Below are 17297 nucleotides of genomic sequence, written 5' to 3'. Positions count from 1 at the left end.
TACAGACAGCCAAGCAGCCATTAAGGCACTAGAGGCAGTCCGGATAATATCCAGAATTGTCTGGTATTGCCGCTCACTTTTCCTGCAGCTCTCAAAGTACAACACTGTCAAAATAATATGGGTACCAGGGCATGCCGGTATAGAAGGAAATGAAAAGGCAGATAAACTGGCCAGGAAACGGGCAGAAACACCTTCTGTAGGCCCAAAACCTGTATGCGGGATTTCCTGTGGACAAGCCCGATACTACATAGGAAAATAGGTACAAAAGACACAAATGGAAAACTGGAAAAATACTCCAGAATGCAGGCTTGCAAAGGAACTGATAAAAGGACCAAACAAGAAGCATACTAAAGGATTGTTGAAACTCAGCAGAGAAAATATAAGATGGGTAGTAGGACTGTTGACAGGACACTGTCATCTGAAAAAACACCTACATAGAATTGGAGTAATAAGAGACAATATATGTAGAAAATGCAATGAAGCAGAAGAATCAGCTGAACACATACTTTTCGAATGTGAGGCGCTGGGTAGAATCAGACTCTCCACTCTAGCACTACCAGGTAAAGAGAGAGAAAAAATCCAAGAAGACCCAATAAGAACAACCTGCAGCTTTGTGAAGGGAGCAGGTATATCTAGACGAGAAGGAAAAACATGGTAGCAAAAGATCTTAGAGGTCGACGCTAATTAGAAACTAATATTTAGAGGCCCCATGAAGAAGAAGAAGAAGAAGAAGAAGAAGAAGAAGAAGAAGAAGAAGAAGAAGACTCCACAGACTGAATGATCATCTACCAAATGTCAACAGCCTCCTTGGAGGGCACATGAGTGGGTAGAAGTGAATGGGTGATTGTTAAAAGAGACCTGAATCACCAAATTGGTCTGTTTGAGTTAGTGAGAGATTCAAACGATCCTAATGTTGCCCTTCTATCATGGTGTACCAGGTCATGAGTTTTTAGATTTGATGTCATTGATTCAGGTCCCTTTTAACACGCTATGTTGGTTGCATGCTTTACCTGGACCGGTTTTCATTTGTTTCATCAGCTGGTGTTTAAGGTTATGTCTACGCTCGCATTAATTCGTGCAATGTTGCAACATTAGTAGTGCTTTTAATAATATTTGTGCCGGTAACTGGTGATTATTATACAGTGTTCAGGAATGTGATTCAACTCCACAAACGACAAGGAAAAGAAATAAACAACCAGAAGAATATAAAAGGAATATTATTAAAAGAGCTTGTGTCAGAGGAGAAGAATGGAAATTCTAAGTTCCCATGGAGGGAATTAGATACTTTTCCACCAACAGAGCATATCAAAAATCAGATCTGATCTGTACGTCTGTGAATAGACCTAATCATTCGTTTATAGGATTTGACTAACGAAAGCATGGCACTGTGGTATTTATTACAGGTGCCAGAGGAAATGCTTTGAGTAGTTCATGTCGACAGAAACATTTTCTTTGATTCACTGTATACGTTGGACTCAAAAATTAACAAAATTTACATCTACAGAGGATGACTGAAGTACGTGAAGTGGACAAGCGCCAGCCAAGAAAAGAAGAAGCCATGCTCAAAGAAAAAAAGTTTGAAATATCGCGTGCTAGTACGTGAAAGAAAAGTAGTGGTTTGTAGAGAGGCCCACTTTTAGGCTTTACGATGTTTCTGATAAGAGAATACAGTAAGACGTATGCAAAAAATCTTGTCGGAGGGAAAATCCTCCAAAGATAAGTGAGGTCATCATCCTTCTACTTTGAAAATTGAAGGGAATGATCTTGTCCAAGGACCGACACATATAAGCTCTTTCCCTGTGAAACAGGCTCATTATACTTCAGGCAGTTACACTTACTTAGCAGCAGAACTTCTAGCTGCTGAAATGTACAGCATTTTTAAAGAAAGGTACCCCAATTCAAGAATTAAATACAAGTTCTATTTACGGTATATCAATGAAAATTTAAATCATAAGTTTGGCAGGCCACAGGTAGACACTTGCTGTGAATGTGAGAAGAAAAATAAGCTGAAAAACACGTTGTTAAATGATAATGCAAGAAGAGTAATTGCCGCAGAGTTAACGGTTCCCCAAAGGAAATCCAAACAATTTACGAAGGCTTTACGAGACAGTGAACAAAAATCTAAACATTGTAATGATGTTCAGGGTGGTTTTTTTTCAAATCAAAGACAACTTTCCGTAAAAGTTTTCTGTGTGTTTACTATGTGTATAACATGAACACTGTCTAGCCCACTATTATGTATATCATGAAAGACAAGCCCGGGAAGGGCCCAACAATTGTTGCATCTTTCTTGCTTGACTACATCAATAATAATGTACAATATGATGTCCAGAATCTTCGTCACGTTTCTGCTTGGCCCACACAGACACTGGGTGACTCAAGACAGTCAAGCAAATTTTCCCCCTTCGAGGTCACTAGTTCTTGCCTTGTGACAGGAAGTTTAGTGTTATAAAGCGCCCAATACGAAGAAAGGATCGTATTTACACAGTGAAGTAGATATGTGGTCTCATCTTTAATGTGTCCAAGATGGCTTGAGGAACTGTAACAATCGTTGAGAGTGGCATGATTCTTGATTTTAAAAACTTCTGGCCAATGTACTATAAATGATCGGTGAACTCACTTGAGATCAAGAATGCTCCTCATCCAAAAAGAGAACATTTTGACATATGCCAGTTCCATTATTTTAATACTGCAGTGAGTTGAAAGGTGTTGTGAAAACATCAGAACCAATCAATATCCACAACTCCTGTAACATATATGTACTTCACAAAATGTCACCAGTGAATCTTTCATTACAGCAAGCCTACACATCTGGTAAGATACTGATTAAGAAAACCAAGCTGGATGACATTCAGAAGGTGTACCAGTATATTCCACTAGAGTACTCTGACTTTTATGACAAAGTTTTGCAATGGCCCACAGTGTCTGGTGAATATTATGATTCCAATGACTGACAGCTGATGATTATAGTGACACTACAAGACTTGTCAGTGTGTATTATTATTATTATTATTATTATTATTATTATTATTATTATTATTATTATTATTGGATGGCATTGGTTCCCTTCTTTTTTGACCTACCCAATACTGTATGGATGACATATCAATATCAATTAGATTCTTCTGTGTTTTTTTTGTTTTTTTCATACAATACAGTGGTTTGGTTTGTGGAAGTTACAGTATACTTTGTTTTGCAATTGAATAAAACAGCAGTGATTTATTGTAGCACAGAAGTAAGAAATAATGGCTTGATTATAAAAAGGTACCCAAGTTGTCATTTTTTTTTTTCTCCTTGAAAAACACTGCAATGGTGATGAAGCAATGTGCTCCACAATCCATTCCCAGTTAACTATTTCCTCAAAAAAAGCTCTACTTGTCTTGTACAAAATCCAAAGTACAGGATAGTTTTTTGTGTTTTTCTCAAAACTGTCCAAAAGTTACTTAGGTCCCTGGAAATATCTATTCCCCGAAAGATGGTATAGACGTGGCAAAGGTAAAAGCTTACCAATAGATGCGCTAAGATAATTGATAGATGGATGGAATACAATTATAAAAGGAGAAGTTCAAGTCTAGGGCACCCTCTTGTCCTTGGGGTTGGGAAACTACCCCTAAAGGCTGAAGAGCCAATAGATGGCCTACAGTATAGGATGCAGAAGGCAAGGGGAAACCTCTACATTAAACATCCATAGGATATTCCAAGAATAATATTGCTTGATGGTACCTTCCCAAGTTAAATTATTATCTGGAGGTAAAATAGTCCCCAATTCGGATCTGACATGTACAGGGAATAATTATCAAATTGCCAATATGTGGATAGATGGAGAAAAAATAGATCAAGTACGAAAACACTTCATGAAAACAGCTCTGATCTTACATCTGAAAAGGTTTCTCACTAGCAAGCATTTCCACACTGATCTGGAAGTGAAAACAATGGTTCAGACATGGCTCTCATCACAAGAGGCAGACTCCTATGATAAGAGTTTACAAGAACTCATCTCACGATTTGACAAAAGTTTGAACAAACATGGAGACTATGTGAAAAAATACCTGAAGGTGTACAGAATTAAATTAAACATAAACTGTCCATAAATATTCAGTAATTTTTATTTTACTGCAATTTGATCCTTACTTGAAAAATAGCTCTCGAAGGTTGGAATGTTGTCTAACTACTAACATCAATATGGACCAAGGAGTGGGATAACTGACCCAGCACTTAAAATTAGCTCCAATTCCAGTATCTGTATAGAGTGCGAGTGGAAAAATCAGAGGAAAAACACACTCAGGATATCCAGTACAGAGCTGGGATTCAAACTTTGAATTTTTTCTCTCTTTTCAATTTGCTTCGTGTCCCACCGACACAGATGGGTCTTATGATGACGATGGGATAGGACAGGACTAGGAATGGGAAGGAAGCAGGCATGGCCTTAATTAAGGCACAGCCCCAGCATTTGCCTGGTGTGAAAATGGGAAACCACAGAAAACCATCTTCACGGCTGCCAACAGCGGGGTTCGAACCCACTATCTCCCGAATGCAAACTCACAGCTGTGCGCCCCTAACGGCACAGCCAACTCACCCAGTTCAAACCTTGAATTCCCAGAGGGTGCATTCCCCAATCTTATCAAGGAGTGCGAGATAATCCACTTTGCCAAACAGGTGGGTAGAAGCAATGCAATATCACTGAGTTTCTGTCTATCCGTTTGTTATCACAGAAAAACCTGGTAAAACCTGTTAAAATAGTTACAAACACAAAATAACTGATCAATGAGGAATAATTTTCACTGCAACCAAAATGTTCTGTAAGACTTACCTACATACTTACCGAGTTAGTTTTCATGATCTACAAAAAATAAAAGTAACATGATTTCCATAGTAAGGTTAGGTTCTACAATACTAGCTCACATTTAAGAACACATCTCATACTCACTATATAGAACAATCAGGCTATAGTTGCCCTTTGGTAAACCATTTACATAGCCAGGCTGACTATGATCCACACGGCGATACAGTTTGCGGAAGTTAGGAAGAGCAGCAGTTCTCATCCAAACTATTAAATCTTCATTCTCAAACCCATTGTTGTCAGGATCTTTAGTATCAAGTTCATAGATTGGGTGCCTCCATTTTGCAGGTGAAGCATATCCTTCAAATGCTGCAAACAGAAAATATAACTCAATTTTATTCCTAACATTCAAACAAATAATTTTACAATTTGTTTTATGTCGCACCGAAACAGGTAGGTCTTCTGGCAACGATGGGATAGGACAGACATAGGAGTGGGAAGAAAGCAGCCGTGGCCTTAATTAAGGTACAGCCCCAGCATTTTGCCTGATGTTAAAATGGGAAACCACCAGGCTGAGTGGCTCAGACAGTTGAGGAGCTGGCCTTCTGACCCCAACTTGGCAGGTTCGATCCTGGCTCACTCAGGTGGTATTTGAAGGTGCTCAAATAAGTCAGCCTCGTGTCGGTAGATTTACTGGCACGTAAAAAAACTCCTGCGGGATTAAATTTGGCACCTCGGCGTCTCCGAAAACCATAAAAAGTAGTTAGTGGGACGTAAAAAAAATAACATTATTATTAAAATGGGAAACCACAGAAAAACATCTTCAGGGCTGCTGACAGCGGGGTCGAACCCACTATCTCCCGGATGTAAGCTCACAGCTGCACATCCCTAACCACACGATCAGCTCACCCAGTTTTATACAAACAAAACAAATACTGCACATTATTGAATTAACAAATAACAAATTAATGGTCCGAGTGTGGCTCGGACAGACATCAGCCATTCACCACGAAGCCCCAATTTCAAATATCCAGGGACTCATACCAATTGTGTTTGACAAAGCTGAAGTGGGCCAGATTTTCTCACATTACTTTTCTTTCATCTTTGACCCCTCTTACTTTCAATCCAGAATTATTCTGATTGAATAAGGCAATTAATTAACAATTCAGCCACCACCTCTGATAAACAGAATAAACAATATCACATCACCACGTACATACGTATGTATGTATGTATGTATGTATGTATGTATGTACACAGAGTGCTCAGTCCGAAAGCTGGTTGGAACCTCAACAGATCTGCCGTCAGCTGTCACAGATGGCCTAGGAATCACTGAAGAGATATTCTAAGGAAATCAGGAGTGAGGTAGTTTCCCCACTGTTTTCCTCACCAAGCCAGAAGTTGCTGTTACATATCAGTCTGCCAAGCCCACAGAAATGCACGCATCAACTGACCCTATGAGCAACATTTTCACACCATTCAAAACAGGTACTGGCTGCACGAGGAATGTATGTACCTTGGCACACATAAGTCAACTGCATATTGTCAAAGCCAAGGGTAAGACTGAGACAGGTCAATGTATGTAACAAATCTGTTCTAGCTGTAACCCCTATGTACAACATTTAAAAAATCTATTTTCTGCTCCGATCGCATCTTGACCGGCCTCATACATTGTCCCCATGCTACCGCCTTGCGCTCTCTATATTCCAGTGTTTCTAATGCCACTACATGATGCAACACGGTATCCTATTTGCTGCATACCATCTGGTTTCATCTCAAACTTTCTGCTCACATACCCTATATATTGCCTGTATAGGTGCTCCATCGCATCAACTACACCAGGTAGTTCTCTGAGGATGCCCAACCATGTCAAAATCTGTCTGTCCAAAGCAATTATTTTACAATGCTTTATAGTTCGGGGTTTTGTTCTCCAATTCCTATTTTCATCGAACACATAAAGGTCTTAGTTACCAAGCTCAGAAGCAAACTCCTCTTGAGGTTAAGTATTCATGAGGTCAAATAAGAGACAGACATCTTTCATAATCGGTTCTAATGTTTGTTCACGTGGACTGAACCAACATAACTAGGTACCATGATCGTAATCCACATGGAAGGTTTGAACAGTAATGGTATTAAGCCTCCTTCTATATTACACAGTGAACTTAACGTGATTAATGAACGTGTGATCCAGTTAACCTAGCCTGGGCCTGTTTCAAGACTTGTGTTGTCTTGAGAATGGATTTCTCTGATACGAATTCCTTAATCATTAACCAGATTGATTAGTATCCTGTATAATATGGTTCCTGTTTCCTTTTTTACTACTCTTACTGGTTTGCAAATGAGGATTGTAATGTTGTGGGAAATTTAATTATAGATATTCTAGCATCTTTTTTTCATGGATTTATGAACTTGTTCAAATTATATGACTTGTCCATAATCTGTCTAAAGCAATCATTTTACAATGCTTTATAGTTCGGAGCTTTGTTCTCAAATTACTATTTTCATCAAATACATAAAAGTCTTTGTTACCAAGCTCAGAATGAAACTCCTCTTGAGGTTAAGTATTCATATATGAAAGTCCTATAAAATGTGAATGCTAAAAACCCAATACACCTCAAATATTTGGAAAAGAAAGAAAGTGTTATATTCTACTTATGTTGTGGATCAGCATGGCAGCCAGTACTTTGCGTTGTCATATTGTAATTAAATTACATGTCTTTGTTCCCCTCTCTTAATGTTGATATTATGGACAAACAATTGTGTACTAAGGATCGTGTTGTTCTTAATCTAAATATTACTCAGTGACTATACATTAAATTTGTTAAGCACTGCAAAGGCTTAATTAGACTAAAATTGTAAAATATATTAATCTTATCATGATGTTGTAATTAATAAAATTCAGGAAAGTTAATAGCCAAAAATTCCCATCATATGCATATTAAGAACACAATTAGCAATGAAGTGTAGTTTACTAATTAAAGCAACTGTTCCTCTTTCAAATCCTTCAACTGTTAGTTACTTTCTGCTATGAAACACATTTTCTTTTCTTGTAGAACTGATATGATGCTCTTTTTAAATTTTTCTTAAGATATATTTGTACTGGGAGGTATACCTCATCCCGTGCATTTAAATGAAGCGCCTTGCAGAAAACAAAGTTTGCAACAACTATTACAAGAAGTTTAGACTTTTCTCCATAGATGTGTCTATTAAAAAACTGATGTCATGCACTCTGGTGTAAAGTGGAACTACTAAAATTTAAAGAAATGTTGTATTTATAGGTTTTCTAAACTGAATCGATTATTCTTTGTTTTGATATTTCTAAGGTTGCAACACTTCTAGTTCTTTCCGCCAACTTGGAATCTCAACCAATAAAAAAATTGATGTATTTATTTTTCTGCCAATCACATGCTTCTTGTAACTTTTCAATTGTCCAATAAAATGAGAGGGTGTGTCTGGTCTTAGTCCAGAGCCTTCTCAAACCTTCCTCTCGGGTATAAAAGGCGACGCCTTTTCCAGTTATCTTATTGATCGTCTTGTTACTGTGTGTGTGTGTGTGTTAAGAGAGGAGGGAGATGCCTCATCCATCAGCAATCAGAACATCAGATAACGAAATGGCCACCATTTTCCTAACACAGTAGTTTTCTCTGCAAGCTAACTCGAGGGGAAGGTTTCCTATCTTTAATAATGTAATCGTAAATTTCCTAAAATGTAAACTTTTCTTTCTTCTCATGTAAAAGTTCAAGTAAGTCAAGAGTACTTAACTGAAACCTACCTTGTCCATCTAGTCACCTCAGTAGTTTGGGACTGGCCTCTGTATCGTTGGGCCACAAGCCCAAGTACGGTTTTAATCTTTGATTTCAAGGAGCGCAAGTTTCCGCCTCCATACATTTTTAATTTTTGGGCCAGTAATTGAACCTGTTGCATTCCACAAAGACCCAGTAGAATGGGTACTTGATACCCTTGCATTATTTTTTCTATGTAGAATTAAAAACACCTAATACGGCCTTGTTAAATGTAGGTTGTGCCTAGAGAGGCCAGAAAGTGTACATTTTGTTGAGCAAAGATGCCCTAATCACAAATGTAAAAGTTAAATGTTGCCTTGATTAGGGAGTAAGGGTACTGGAGCACAGTCTTCTAGGTAAAATTACAGAACACTGAAGCTCTTTCTTGTAATGTAAGAGAGATTTGTGTGAATATTGAATGGTGTGTTTGGAAGGCCGTAACTTGTATCTTTTGGAGTAAAAGGTGCTCTTGAAAATTGTGTGATTTAAATTGGGAGATTTGTCTCCTTGAGTATCAAACTAAGCGCAACTGTTGTGATTTAGGGACTTTGTAAACTGGGAGCTTGAAGCTCAAATTGTAGCTGATCATTTCTTGGTTATTCTTTTTCTACATTGTACCAAACTAGCTCAGTACCTGAAATCTTGTTCTGTTGCCAAGCAAATTGTTGTGTTAAAATTTAATATCTGAAAAGATATCAAAAATATAACCTTTATTTTTAAAGTTTTAAATTAATTTTTGACTGTCGCAGATAGACCCATTCAAGCCAGCACCTTCTTTTACTTCTCTGTTCCACGCAAACCTGGTAACAATATTAAAAGTTATGAATCTCATTATAAAACTGTATTGGATTTCAGAATAAGAAGTTATTATATTAATAAAACCACCTTTCCAATACACAATAGTCCTTTATATTTAGGATAAAACCATTAATAGATATTACAAGTAGGACATGTTTCGCTCAATCTTAGTGAGCATCATCCATGGTGGGTCAGGGCCCTGATCCCAGTATATAACGAAAAAAACGTCTAATACTGCATTGATAAAATATGAATTTTAACTATTTAAAAATAATCAGTAAGATTATATTATGTCTATTAAAACAAATATTGGTCTTTAAAATTGCTTAAAATGTAAGTGGAATGAATGACTTGAAAATGTTACTATAATATGTAGTGATTAATTGTCCGTATAAAACAATGACCATAACAATCTTTGCTGAATGGCATTAGACTGTTCGTGATTAAAAACAGTTATTCACATAAGGGTGAGCTCTTGTGATGAACTATGATGATGTTTCATAAAATAAACATGATGAGGAATGCTAAAATCACATATATTGGTTGAAAAACGAACTGCTGATGAATAAAACGTCATCTGGAAATCCAAGTCAATACCAAACTTTAACAAACAGATAACCGGAATAAAGAGTAAAATCAAAAATAACAATATCATAGTCACAAAAGCGGACAAAGGTCCCACAACGGTACTAATGAATAAAGAAGAATACATTAGCAAAACCGAAGATTTATTTTCCGCTGAAACTTATAATATAGTGGAAAAAGACCCTACGTTGAAAATACAACGAGATCTTAAGAACCTGTTAAAAAAATCTTCTTTTCTTTTACAAGAACACGAACAACAGAAACTTACCATAATGAACCCCAAGCTGCCCACAGCCAGAGCTCTACCAAAAATACATAAGCAAGGGATACCAATGCGCCCCATTATAAATTGTAGAAATAGTCCCACATGTAATGTTTCAAAATTTTTGCATCATTTCCTATACAAACATTATAAATTCAATAATAAAGCCTATATAAAGAATTCTGTCGACTTCTGCAACAAGTTGTCCACATTCAAGCTAACAGACAATCATGTTATGGCATCATATGATATCACTAACATGTATTTGAACATACCTGTAAATGACACAATTAACATTGTAAAATCTAACCTTATGAAACATAACAATCTAAGCAGATGCGAAGTAGAGGATTTCATTAATTTATTGAAATTCGTACTTAACAATAACTATTTCACATTCAATAATAAAATATATCATCAAAAAGGACTAGCAATGGGTGACCCAATTTCCGGCATTCTTGCCAACGTCTTTATGGACAATGTGGAAACCAAATTAATAATTAATAAAATTAACGGCGTAAAACTCTGGCTAAGATTTGTGGACGACACGTTCGTGATCATAGATAAACAACTGAATAATAGTGACAACGTACTCGGGCTCCTTAACAACCTTAACCACAATATTCAGTTTACTAAAGAGGACGAGGTCAACAACTCCTTGAACTTTTTAGACTTAACTTTGACTAGAGATAAAGATAAGTTCATCTTTACAGGAAACCATCTGCCGCTCCTATAACAATAAAAAATGAATCCTTGCACCCCCACTCCCATAAGCAGGCTACATTTTACAGCTAGGTTCACAGGGCCATGAACATTCCTCTTTCTAATGCTAATCGAGAAAAAGAGCTACGTTTCATCAAAGAATTAGCCATGATGAATGGTTTTAAACCTGATATGATCACCAGAATCATAGGTAAAATTAGATCAAAGAGTACAACTACATTAGTTCCTGAAAGAAACAAAAAAACAAACTTCGCTATTTTTACTTTCACCAACCCAGCTATTCACAATGTCATTAAACCATTAAAAAAGCACAATATTAACATTGCATACCGGACCCACAACACCAACCGTAATATTTTTTTTCAATTCCAACTCCATTAATACAATTTACGACAGATTCTCAAACTCGGGAATATATAGACTCAGATGCACACGGTGCAATTTTTCTTATATAGGGCAAACTGGCCGCAGCTTTAGAATAAGGTATTTAGAACATTATAATGCCTTGAAACACAAAAAGCATTCCGCCATGAGTATTCATATGAGGGACACGGGGCATAATTTCAGTACTATCGATCAAGATATGCAAATACTCAAATACGTAAATAAAAGCAGTCTAATGACCGGGTATGAAAATGCTTATATTTCCTTGGACCAGTACTTTAATAAAAATAATAATTTTAAATGACGTCTCGGACATTAATAGCCCCATAATTGAGCAAATCCTCAATCTAATTGCTAACTTTGGAATCAATGCTAAAAATTTCATGAATATTTTCCATTATAAACTTGCTTTCAATCTTCCTGTAGTAACAACAGCAGCATTAGCCACACCTACAACGCCTTCTAGCACTGCATCCCCTCCAATGGCCGACAACTCGCGAAACGCCCCGCCTTCCTCCCCCTTCCCGCTATCTACACCCCCCCCCCCCTCTACGATCGCATTCGTACAACACACGTAGCAGCAAGTCAGTGACCATCAAACCTCCGTAACAACCAAGGGACTAATCTCCCCTCAATTAACACAGGGGTAAGCGCCTTCAATTATGTCCTTACAGTAGTACAGCCTTTAAATTCCAGCAACTGACAAACATACTGTTCTTCCTTTCTCTTCTTTTTTTTTACAGGATACACCCGATTTATGTTTTTTCACCTATAAGATCAGTAGTTCTCCATTTGAAGCCCAATATTAACACACTACTACATAAACATTGTTTGAAACACAATGCGAGGGAGTCCCACAAGGTTATTTACGCTGATCCAGACGACGTTTTATTCATCAGCAGTTCGTTTTTCAACCAATATATGTGATTTTAGCATTCCTCATCATGTTTATTTTATGAAACAACATCATAGTTCATCACAAGAGCTCACCCTTATGTGAATAACTGTTTTTAATCACAAACAGTCTAATGCCATTCAGCAAAGATTATTATAGTCATTGTTTTATACGAACAATTAATCACTACATATTATAGTAACATTTTCCAGTCATTCATTCCACTTATATTTTAAGCAATTTTAAAGATCAATATTTGTTTTAATAGACATAATATAATCTTACTGATTATTTTTAAACTGTTAAAATTCGTATTTTATCAATGCAATATTAGACGTTTTTTCGTTATATACCGGGATCAGGGCCCTGACCCACCATGGATCAAGTTATCTTTAGCTGATGATGCTCACTAAGATTGAGCGAAACATGTCCTACTTGTAATTTCTATTAATGGTTTTATCCTAAATATAAAGGACTATTGTGTATTGGAAAGGTGGTTTTATTAAGATAATAACTTCTTATTAACAATATTAAAGCAAGAAATTTGAACTTTATATTGCATAGGCAGACAATAAATTTGCCTTCAGAGAATGCAATTTGAAAATTCAGGCATGTTCCCTAAATCCTTTAACTGTGTCAAATTACTCTCCATTACAAACAACATGTTTTCCTTTGATTTCTTGAAAACCTTACTGGTTTTAAACAAAAAACTCAGCTGTATTTGCACTGCAATATGATGGCTATTACACAATGTCTATTATCCACTTCCCTAAAATTTCCAACAATGAATATTCTAATACTCATTAAAAACATCAACTGTCAATTCTGCTCACCACCACCACCACCACCACCACCACCACCACCACCACCATTTCTCCTTAATCAGATGCAGAGTACCTCTCCTTATCCTCCACAAAATTCCAGATGACGTCATATTCCTAATGATGTTCACAGCATCTGGGTCTTTCTTGGCTTCACTTACTTTTCCTTCATTCACAACTCCATAGCTCATTTTGCCATTCTTCCTTCATTTATCTGCAAACCATTTCAATTTACCTTTCTTCATTTTATCGCAAGTCCTGGGTATCTTAATATGTGTCCTAACTACCCCGGTGGAAGTCTAATGGGGCTTATGGTTCCAATCTGTAGCTAGCTTCGGGTAGTTCCAGTCCTAATTTTTAGATGGCGCTGGAGATCATCCACAATGAGTAGATAGTTGTAGGAAGGTTCTACAGTATAGATGGCAGGCAAGTAGGCATGAAAAGAGCGATTTTAATAATTAAAGACCCTTTGTCTTGAAGTGAAGTATTTCAAGTCTAACCTCAATCAGTGGGCCCTTCTGACAAAGAATTAGTTGTATAACATCAAGTATTATGGAGATAATATTGCTGGATTGCAGTGAATCAGACTTTACCCAATTGATTAACTTTGTTCGAACTTTGTTCGAACTAACATCAATTTTAAACGATAGTTCCCATGATTCTACACTATTTGTGTTGTTTGAATACCAAGTGCCCATGTGCTGGTGCTGTAAATCTTTGTTCGTTGTGCTTGTTTATTACAAATATATCTTTGCCAGTCCTCCTGAAATCCTGTATTTCCTGTTTGAGTACACCTCAGGGGCTGGAAGCTGAATGGTTCTATTAATGTATTTCTATACATTTCCTGTCTCAGTACACTTAATTCTGTAATTTTTATTTTCATGTCGTACTTGGATACTGATGTGATACCCACATCTTGCGTATGCTGTGCTCTGCGTCTTGCTTTAGAAGGGATTTATTATTTGTCATAGTATCAGCTTTGTGGTAATGTGTCAATCATTCATTTCAAGGTAAAGGTACTTTGTGGTGTGAGGTTATGCTCTCAATAACATAGTATGCCAGACAATCTAGGGGGTGCTCTCAATAACATAGTATGCCAGACAATCTAGGGGGTATCAGATAATTATTTAGGACATAGCAAGTACTTGAAAACAAAAATATAGGAATTATAATGTACTGAGACTGGAAATAGTAGAACTGCATTATAATCAACATAGAAGGGGAGGTGGGGTGTTGATAGGAGGGCTGAAGGAGGGGGGAATAGGACTGATGGTGGTGGGAGGGGTAATGAGCATAACCGGATGTGCGCCACTATAGCGGAAGTCACCTCTCAGCACTATCTGCTGATAATAATAGTACGGTATTGCACACAATGCTCATTGCGCAGACTGAAACTACAAGGGCCCATCTGTCTTGGAACCGAAATTTATTACCAACTTTCATCTCTATTCTATTATATCCTCTTTGGTCCTAACATTCTATCCCTTCCTTCCTCTCTTCAAATTTTGCCAAATCGTTCTCCTCTCACCAATTCGATTTAGTACCTTTTCATACATAATTCGATCTATCCACCTCACCGTCGGCATTCTTTTGTAACACCACATTTGAAAAGCTTCTATTCACTTTCTTTCTGAGCTAGTTATCATCCATGTTTAATTTCCATACAATGCCATGCTCCAGAGGAAAATCTTCAAAAAAAAAAAAAAAAAAAACCACCACTTTCTAATTCCTATATCAATGTTCGAAGTGAGCACATTTATTTTCTTAAGAATGGCCTTCCTTGTTTTTACCAGTCTGCATTTTATGTCCTCCTTACTTCTGCCATCATTAGTTATTCTACTATCCAAGTAACAATATTTATCTACTTCCTGTAAGACTTCAATTCCTAATATAATACTTCCTGCATTACTTGACTTAGTTCGAATGCACTCCATCACTTTTGTTGTGGGTTTGTCTTTTACACCTTGTAGTCCTTCTCCAAGACTATGTCCATACGATTCAACACCTTCTCGAGATCTTCTGCAGACTCACATAAAATAATATCATCGGCAAATCTCAGAGGTTTGATTTCCTCTCCTAGGATTGAGATTCCTTTTCTAAATTTCTCTTTGATTTACTTTAACACATGTTCTATATAAACATTGAAAAGGAATGGGGACAAACTGCAGCCTTGCCTCACTCTTTTCTGGATTGCTGCTTCCTTTTCATAGCCTTCAATTCTTATCACTGCAGACTGATTTTTTGTACAGACTGTAGATAATTCTTCTTTATCAGTATCTGATCCCGATCACCTTCAGAATCTCAAACAGCTTGGTCCCATCAACAATATCAAATGCCTTTTCTAGATCCACTAATGCCATGTATGTGGGCTTCTTTTTCCTAATTCGATCCTCCATGATCAAACATAACGTTAGGATTGCTTCATAGATTCCTACATTTCTTCTGAAGCCAAACCAATCTTCTCCCAACTCAGCTTCAACTTGCCTTTTCATTCTTCTATAAGTAATTCAAGTTAAAATTTTGCAAGCATGAGATACTAAAATAATGGTGTGGTTGTTTTCACATTTGTCAGCACGTGCTTTCTTGAGAATGGGTATAACATTCTGTCTAAAATCAGATGGCACTTCTCCTATATCCTACACACTAAATGGAATAACCTTGCCATGCTGGCTTCTCCTAAGAGGATATGTCATCAATTCCAGGTACCTTGTTCCTATATAGGTCTCTCAAAGCCCATTTCTTCAGCAGCAACAGTTTCTTGCTCCAAAGCCTTATCATCTACTACTTTCCCTTGATAATATTGTATACGTGTGTTCCTGCGATCTTTCTGCCTTCTCTTCCTTCTGTAGAAGTTTTCTTCCTTCTGAACTCTTAATATTCATACACATAGTTTTACTTCTTCTAAAGGTTTCCTCAATTTTCCTGTATGCTGCATCTACCTTTCCTACAACAATACAACCTTCAATATTCTAGCACTTCTCTTTCAGCCATTCTTCCTTAGCTGTCCTGCACTTCTTATCTACTTCAATCTTTAATTGCCTGTATTCTTTTCTGCCCTCCTCATTTTTTGTATTCTTGTATGTCTGCCATTAATCTATTAGGTCTAATGTTTCCAGAGTTATCCACTGATTCTTACTTGGTCATACCTTTCTTCCTAACTTTTCTTCAGCAGCCCTAGTGATCTCATTCTTTATAACTGTCCACTCTTCATCTATTGTGTTCCTTCAGCCTTTTCATTTAGTCTTTGCGCAACATGTTCCTTGAAGCAATCCAACACACTTTTTTCTTTCAACTTATCTAGATCCCATCTTCTTGCACTCCTTCCTTTCTTCGATTTCTTCAACTTCAGATGGCATTTCATGACAACCATGTTGTGGTTGAGTTTATGTCCACTCCTGGGAAGGTCTTGCAATCCAACACCTAGTTTTTGAATCATAAACCTCCCCGTGTCTCCAAGTCTTATCCACATATACAGCCACCGTTTGTGGTGTTTGGACCAAGTATTAGCAAGGACTAAATTATAACTGTTGCACAATTCAACCAGCCAACTTCCTCTTCAATTCCTTTGTCCCAATACTAATTCTCCTACGGCATTACCTTCTCTTCCTTGGCCTACCCCTGAACTCCAGTCTCCCATCACAATTGGATTCCCTTTCCTTTTACATATTGTATTAAATCTTCTGTTTCTTCATACATTCTCTCAATTTCTTCATCTGCCAAACTATTAGGCATATACACCTGCACTATGGTGGCGGGCATTGGCTTGGTGTCTATCTTGACAACAATAATTTGTTCACTATGCTGGTCGTAGTAACTTAACTGCAGCCCTATTACTCATTATTAAACCAACTCCTGCATTTCCCCTGTTTGATTTTGTGTTGATAAATCTGTAGTTGCCTAACCAAAACTCCTGTTCTTCCTGTCAACGTACTTTACTTATACCCACTTGATCTAACTTTAGTCTATCAATTTTCCTTTTCAGATTCTAACCTACCACAATGAATCAAACTTCCATGCTCCGACTAGCAGAATGTCACTATTCATCTTCCTGATGATTGCCCACTCGTGTCGTCCCCACCCAGAGAACCCAATGGGGGACTATTTTACCTCTAGAATATTTCATCCGGGAGGAAGCCATCATCAGTACATCATTCATTCATACAGAGAGAGCGACATATACTAGGGAGTTAGTTACAGCTGTAGTTTTCCTTTGCTTTCAGCCGTGTAGCAGCCTGAGCTACGTTAAGTATTATTACAAAGCCACATC

The 17297-nt window shown here is 37.2% G+C and overlaps 1 protein-coding gene across 2 annotated transcripts in view; it reads right to left on the bottom strand.

Moving 5' to 3' along the window:
- The window catches only part of LOC136864306 (cell cycle control protein 50A), a 290752-nt gene that overhangs the window by 123229 nt on the left and 150226 nt on the right, over positions 1-17297 (bottom strand). For both annotated transcript variants that reach the window (XR_011017824.1, XM_067141117.2), the window contains exon 6: positions 4928-5149. Coding sequence is in view for 1 of the 2 variants with exons in the window: in XM_067141117.2 (XP_066997218.1) it covers positions 4928-5149 (222 nt within the window). In the remaining variant the exon portion in view is untranslated. The remainder of the gene's footprint in view (positions 1-4927; positions 5150-17297) is intronic.

Source organism: Anabrus simplex, chromosome 2 (assembly GCF_040414725.1).
Source record: "Anabrus simplex isolate iqAnaSimp1 chromosome 2, ASM4041472v1, whole genome shotgun sequence".
Taxonomy (NCBI): Eukaryota; Metazoa; Arthropoda; class Insecta; order Orthoptera; family Tettigoniidae; genus Anabrus; species Anabrus simplex.
This window is presented reverse-complemented; position numbering and strand designations above follow the sequence as displayed.